Here is an 8120-nt window from a genome sequence, read left to right as displayed (position 1 = left end):
TGTCCAGACAATTAAAAAAATCTTTTATCACTTTCACGTTTGTATTAAGCTTCCAAATGGGACCGACCCCAAGTCTTTAGCCCTTCCCGTTCATGAAATATCTATCGGGGAAACAAACGCATTCGTGCTAAAAATCCTTGGTAGACAAAATTGCGGCACAACAATTCGGTACGTAAAAATAGACTAGTACATTTTTGCCAGCCGATTACGAGTCATAATCTTATTGTCACTTGGCGCAATAACTCACTTAATGTCTATGTATTTTATAATTACTAATTTACTTATTAATGTATTTTCATTTTATTGTAAATAGGCCATCAAAAAGGCTGTATGAATCGTATAGTGGCACTGATGAGAATGAGACCATGACACCAGAGAGTAGGCCACCAGCAAGTTATTGACCAAGCAACAACGCCCAAAGAGTCACAAGCCTACTTTCATCTCCGCCTCGCGCTATCTTGCATCAGGCATTGCGAGTAGGCCCAGCAGTGATGTGCAATAGTGCTTCTCCAAACAAGGTGCTTCTGATATACCCTTCCATGGGCAGATTATTGGGCCTCAGTAAGTATAAACTTCGGGAGCTATAAATGTATATTTATAGTTATTACATATACATACATTATTATAATGTTATATTCTCAAAACAAGTCAATAAATGTTATAACTAGCTGTGATTGAGTGACACAGCCCAAAATATGGAAAGTTCATCCTTGCTGACGCCCTAGTTAAAAAAAATATTCAAAAGAAATTGATGATTACTTGTGTTAGTCTTTATCATGATGTGAATTTGTGCGCATATTCTTGCCTGACCCCACTACTGTTATCCAAAGTTACGGTCCCTGGAAGAGTCAAGAATGTTTATTTTCACCAAAATGACATGCCTAGGCTCAAAAATATGTTAAGTTTAATTCATGATTTCTTATCATTTTCACATTTTGTGACCTTGCACACTCAACAATCCTTTTGAGATTTTAGCGTTAATTACTGTTAAAGCCAAGGAAAAATTTAAAATACTGGATTTTTTTTCATTTGAGCCGGGTCATGACAAAACCAACATAATGGGTTTGCGACCAGCATGGATCCAGACCAGCCTGCGCATCTGCGCAGTCTGATCAGGATCCATGCTGTTCGCTATCAGTTTCTCTACTTGTTATAGGGTTTGTAAGCGAACAGCATGGATCCTGATCAGACTGCATGGATGCGCAGGCTGGTCTGGATCCATGCTGATCGCAAACGCATTATGTTGGTTTTGTCGTGACATGGCTCATTTGTCATTCACATAGCTCTAAAAGTATATGGCCTAGAATTATGAATCCTTTTTTTCAGCTGCTGTTACACAGATTCTCCGAGTCTTGGAGACAATGCGAGAGAAGAATCGTGAAATTAAGAGGATGGTGCAGCGAATGCTGTTAAGGTCAGCAGCAGATGACCAACCGCTGCAACTTCCGAAAGATATCTCATTCCCTATTCGTTATCCTGAGCAGATGGAAGCATTCAATGAGCTTCTGGGAGATCAGACTATGCTCTCATCTGTGGTAAGCATAGTGTTAGTCATGTATGTTGCTCCATTAGTAACTGAAAAAAGTATACCCCATATCCACTGGCCTAAAAGCGAAATAACATAATGGTCTGTGGTGAGCACTTGATGATAATGTATAATCATTCTGCTATATTTATGTTGGAAAATATTGCACAGTGGACAAACACTTTGCTGCATTAATTTCAGAATTAAAAACTGGCATGTTTTTAATTTTTTGATTCATATTGACACAGTTATGTTATCTATATATGCTATAATAGCCATGAGCACAAGACATGGGCAGTTGGCCTCGTTTTCAACATTAATTATTAATTAGGACAAGACAGTCAATTCATTAATCAAAATGCTGGCAGCTTTCAAAATACCAGGAAAATCACTAGTACCCACAAAATCCAGGAATTTAGCTGTTATTATATTATCAAAAATTATTCTGTTGATATTGAATAAACTCTTGTATAAAAAAAACAATGATAATGTGCCCCATAACACTCGGTGAAGGGGACAAACATAAAGGCACAAGTCACTAAGGTGTTGTCCTAGGCTGTAAATATATGAGGAAAGATCTTTTAATTTGTCAATCCAAACAGTTTTCTTGGCAGATCATGTTTTTGAGGTCCAGTTGACAATTATTTGTCATTTGGTGACTTGCAGCCCATCACTTAGTAGTGTTAAAATTAACATTAAAAAAAGTTTATGTTCTGCTTTATTTAAGGTGCGGTTCCTCTCAATGTTTGGTATGGCAGATGTACGGGAAACTGTTGACCGCTTGATGAAAGAAACCATGTCAAATGAACTGGCAAGAATGTTCAATATGAAGTGGCTGAAGGGGAAGAAAAAGTTTGTGGGCCTCTAGATACTGATAGTATTGTATAGTAAGTGATTTTTTACAAATTTGCAAAGTGGTGTCTTCAAAATAGATATATTTATCCAAGATCTTGTTATTGTGTCTTCGGGTATTGCTTTAATGAAGGAAAATGCTTGGCTAGCTTTTATGGAAATTAATAAGAGAGAATATTTTACATGCTGTGTGGTTTTGATCCCATGCATTGTGTTGTGATGCATAATATAAACAGAAATCACCTTCCTGTAAAGCAAGTTATTTGCTTACCTTAACATTCTTTACTGATACACCGATAAGATGATCTCAGCTTACAACTGACTGCAGCGATATCACAGAAATATTGTTAAAGGCTATGTAAAACCAGGAAACAAACATCTATATTTGGTAAAACATACCAGAATTAGTTTATATTCCAATTTATACTGCTCAAAATGCTACAAGGTGGCTTATGACCTTTGAATGGTTTCAATACCTTCATTTCACTTCATTTCATTCTTTAAGGATAAGAATGCTTGTTTTGTAGAATGTGTCCAAAGGAACTTGCCGACAAAGGCTGCAACGAGGAAGGATGTTGAAATAGAGGTTTCAAAGTGGCTGGCTAGGGCCCGGGACCGCGATGGGGGAAGGAAAGCAAGGAACAAGGTGTCAGAGACCTTACCTGAAGAAAATGAAGGAAGTGACTAGACATGTTTTTAATTTAAAAATGCAAATTTATAGAGGATATTTGTTTGTTTGTGTGTAAGATGAAATTTTGTATCATCAAGAGAGAGCTTTAAAAACAGTATTCTCATGAGTGGCTATGCGCTCGTGAGAACACTGTTTTTAAAAGTTCCTTCAATGATATAAAATTACATCTTACACAACAAACAATAAAGTGTCTTTTTATTTTATGCTAATGAAATTTCCTCAATATTAACGTTAATATTAATTCTGTTTTCACCACTGTCAACATCAATTTTAGTTGAATTTAAGTCCAATTTCTCATAAATACAGGAAGTCTTGGGCTGAAAATAAGTTTGACAATCAACGTTGAATAGCCATGATATTATTTATTGAATTCAAAAAATTTGAATGATGATAAAATCTTTAAAAAGTAAGTCTCGTCATAGAAAAGTTTTAAATTTTAATCATTTCACTGTGAAATTATCAAAATATTTTTCACGGATACATCAGTAATACACTCAAAAGCATAAAATAAATGACTTTTATTTTAAATTTTCAAACCTTTACTTCATCTGCATATAAGTTATTCCACTGATTGAAAGTCAATATGTATCAAGGTATTTTTAAAATGTGATAAGGGTCAGAACTACAGTAAGCGGCTCATTTGTTTATCTTGTTATACTTTTTGTTGCTAATTTTAATGTTTGAGGTCATCAGCATAGCATGTCTTTCTTGTAAATGCAAAATTCTTGTCTAGTCAAATTTTGCCTTCTAGTCAGTATATTCTGCTGCTATGTTATGTTTGTTGTTGACATTATATGCTGTTTTTCTGTTGTCTATATGCTGTTTCTGTTTTTTTTAATTAAACATTGTTACTGCACGGAGGAAGGTAGTCTAGTACTGGTGTAACTCTCCAGAAACGATGGTTAGGAAACTACCCGCCTATATGACGTAAAAGGCGTAAAATGAAACAAACAAACAAAAAACATTGTTACTATTTAAATCAAGACATTAAATGCTTGGGAATGTTTTTGATACTGATCAATACAATTATAACATCTTGTCAAAACTTGACACTAACAGGGAACACATGTATTGATATGGTATTAACCTTTAAAATAAAGTTGAAATACTTTACAATGATGATTCTTGTAATCTTTATTGTTGTTATTGTTGAAACTTTGAAAATATCGGAGAAATTACTGAAACCAACTATTTTTACTGACAATTTTTTTAATGAATTTCTTCACAACAAATTTGATCTTTGTGTAATATCACATTTTAATTATTATTGATTTTTACAAACTTGTACAAACTATTTTTTACTTTTCATCAGCTGCATATTTTGTTTACATGTCTATAAACAGTATTTCAATGTGCCAAGATTTTGTGTTTTATATTTGTTACTTTTCATTAGCTGCATATTTTGTTTACATGTCTATTAACAGAATTACAACCGTGCCAACCTTTTGTGTATCATATTTGTTACTTTAGCTGCATATTTTGTTAACACGTCTATATAAACAGTATTACAACCGTGCCAACCTTTTTTATATTACTTTTTGTTACTTTTCATTAGCTGCATATTTTGATGACAATTACAACAGTGCCAACCTTTTGTGTATTATATTTGTTACTTTTCATTAGCTGCATATTTTGTCCACAGATCTATAAACAGTATTACAACCGTGCCAAGGTTTTGTTAATTATATTAATTTTTTTTCATCAGCTGCATAATATTTTGTTTACACATCTATGAACAGTATTACAACTGTGCCAAGGTTTTGTTTTATTATATTTGTTACTTTTCACGAGCTGCATAACATTTTTTTCTTCAGCACTACCATACCAAAGTGTAATACATGGTTGTAATGAACAACTTTTTATATTAATTGATGTAGATCTATATCATTTGAAAATGAAAGTAATTGGTAGATAGAAATTTGTAATGAATTACAGTAAATGTATAATACTTTTTCTATGAATTATGTAGAAAGTTAAAAAGACATTTGGGGTCATACTGTTGATTCACTGAAATTTAAACATTATACACATATATTTCTTGGAGTTCCAAAGACCTTCTGTAAAGTTTTACCAGTGTCTAGCATAAGTTTCATTTTTCCTTTTAGTGATCTGTAAGGTATCTAATGTTATAAAACTGCATTTTTAATTATTTTGTTCGTACATTATAAACAGTTTTCCATTACATGTTGCTTATTTTATAGTGTACCAAAGTAATATTTACTACATAGGACTTTTTGAATAATAATTAATATTTCTGTATTTTTGAATTAAAAACTATGTAGTCAAAATGAAATTCTGTGGATTTACAAATATGTACAGTTTACTCAGATTTTTATATTGTACACTTTTCTAAGTTTATTTACATAAGTAAAGGTTTCTTTGTTGACATCAGGCGTCCACAGAATGTATTGAGAATCTGTATATATATGATATACACTTACCATAAGTGAGATTACTAAATAAAGCTACATTGTTAAAGCATATACATTGTGTATTGTTTTCTTGCATGATCATATAGGCTTTGTGCCATAATCTGTCTGTTCCAGGAAACAGAATGAGTTAAAACATCACTTGAATATTTAACGCAAGTACAAGAATCATGCTCTGTAGCAAGCGGTTGCTATCTTAACATCCAGCAAACTTATAATTGAAGTAATTGAAAATAGATCTACCCCGGAATTCAAAATCTACCCATAATGGAAGTATCTGGGCTGCCCATTTGAAACCCATATTTAGTATAAGGGCTGCCCATATGGGGCCCATGTGGGGCCCATATTGTGTACATGGGCTGCCCAGATGGGGCCCATGTGAATCCCATATTGAGTATAAGGGCTGCCCAGATGGGACCCATTTGGAACCCGGTTGCACTTCCTATATGGGGCCCATATGGGCAGCCCAAATGGGACCCATATAGGTGCCCATATGGGCCCCACATGGGTCCCATATAGAATGCTATCTGGGATGCTTCTTAAAATGTCCTAATGTTCAAATATAAATCTTTTAATGAAATATTGTTTTATTGTTTCATGAACATTGCATTAGTAATACTTGAATTCAATGTTTACAACCACATTCCCTGACGATACGATATACATATCTCACTTACACACACTTACACACACGCACACAAAGACAACCTAACATATTCTCTCTCTGACACGAGTTATTTATAATCTCATGGTAGCTTTATATTTTCTGCAGATGTTTGATCATTAACATGGAATCATTTGCAAGCATTTACTTGGGCAACAATAGTAACGTTGCAGGCTCGATTTGATTTAGCTTGTACTTGGTAGCGGTGAATAAATAGATCATATTTGTTTGTTTTTTGTATAAGAAGGAATTGAATTTCATCGAGTGAGCTATTAAAACAGTATTATCACGAGTGGCGTATCCATGAGTGAGAATACTGTTTTTTAAGTTCACGAGATTAAATAAAAAAATAACAAATATACACAACAAACAAACAAATTTTCCTTTTATTTTATGCTTAAAATCCAGTTTAAATGAAATTTCTTTAATATTACCAGGAATTTCAAAATATGTTTTCCACAATAGTAGACGACCTCAATTTTAGACGAATTTCTTATAAATACATGCAGTCTTGAATTCAGAAATCAACTTGAAATGGTGATGATATTAGTTCTTTTATTTAAAAATATTATTGATCGCTTGTTTTGATAATTGAATAAGAAGAAACAATTAAACGACGCCGAGGTTTTTCCGTCGTTTTTGGCGGAATATTATATATAAGACAAGTCTAATACATTTACATGTTTATGCTTGTGAGGTTAGCGGTAGCGGTTAAAGTTGTGTAAATTTAAACATATTGTGTTTGATTCAGAGGGATTTCATTTGGAGTCGTCAGTCATATATTTTTCTATAAGGAAAAATACTTATTTGAGGATTTTTAAAACAGTAAATTAATTTTTACTGTGATTTTATCAAATATAATTTGTACGTATAAATCAGTAATGCACTCAAAACATAGAATAATAAAAAAAAATTGAAAATTGATCGAATGATTTATAAATTATGTTGTTTATTGTTTATGCAATGCTTAAAATTACTTTCAGTATGTTCAATATATTGAAGTTATCAGTTGTAGGTACTTCTTATTCATTTATGATATCAAATCAAAAACGTGTTAAATGTTTAACATGAATGTGATGCCTTGTCAAGATTTTTAAGAAGGGTTTTTTCCTAAAAATAGCTTACTTCAATAAATTGTCGGTTACTTGCAGTTTTATACATTACGACCATACAGACAATATCAAGTAAATAACAATCAAAATGAAGCCTTACAGTGAATGAAACTAAAATGACTGTAGGTCAATAATGTTTAAGTTTCCAATGTATCAAGCTGAATCACATTTTTTAGATAACTTAATTGTATGCTTAGACATTTCGTTGGCCACAATTTATACATTGAAATAATGCATATGAACTAAACAATATTAAATCTATCTAAAATATACTGAAACAGAAATTTTGTTTTGATGAAATATATCTTTGACTATTATTTTCTTCTAAACTTTTCTGCATATTATTTGTCACGTTTTACATAAACCGACATCAGTTTTGAATTTCACGGTTGTAAAATAACTATAAAGATGATTTTAATTTAACAATTTTCCGCATACAAATTGTTGGAATTATGGTTTGTTTGATAACCAGTTACATGTTTAGTGCATGTTAATGCCAAGGTTTATAATGTTGTCTTCGTATTAACGATCTATTCCGTTGTTCTATTCATCAAAGCATTCAACTTACATTATTACTGTGTACCATTAGAGCATCATTTACCAAAATGTTACATTTTTCGTTTAATGCTTGTAATTTATAATCAACTGCAGAATTAGAGTGTTTCAACATAATAAACGGTAGGATATAGATTTGCTCATTAGATCTGAAATTCTTTGTTAAAAAAATGTATTAACACACGTTGTGTACATTCAAAATTACTATAATTTTATTCTGCTAACAACATACAACTTTTTGCGAAACGTAAGATGCATTATCTAACTTTTCTGTATAAACATCTTGAGTTTT

The 8120-nt window shown here is 32.3% G+C and overlaps 1 protein-coding gene across 1 annotated transcript; it reads left to right on the top strand.

The window, feature by feature from the left end:
• The first annotated feature begins 746 nt into the window (after positions 1-746).
• Positions 747-3143, top strand: LOC132747188 (uncharacterized). The gene is made up of 3 exons (XM_060736520.1): positions 747-1535; positions 2253-2412; positions 2905-3143. Exons 1-2 carry the CDS (start codon positions 1362-1364, stop codon positions 2391-2393), a joined length of 315 nt encoding a protein of 104 aa, XP_060592503.1. The 5' UTR covers positions 747-1361; the 3' UTR covers positions 2394-2412; positions 2905-3143.
• Positions 3144-8120: the final 4977 nt, after the last annotated feature.

This window comes from Ruditapes philippinarum, unplaced genomic scaffold, assembly GCF_026571515.1.
Source record: "Ruditapes philippinarum isolate M1 unplaced genomic scaffold, ASM2657151v2 ctg2691_1_1_1_1, whole genome shotgun sequence".
Classification (NCBI taxonomy): Eukaryota; Metazoa; Mollusca; class Bivalvia; order Venerida; family Veneridae; genus Ruditapes; species Ruditapes philippinarum.
This window is presented reverse-complemented; position numbering and strand designations above follow the sequence as displayed.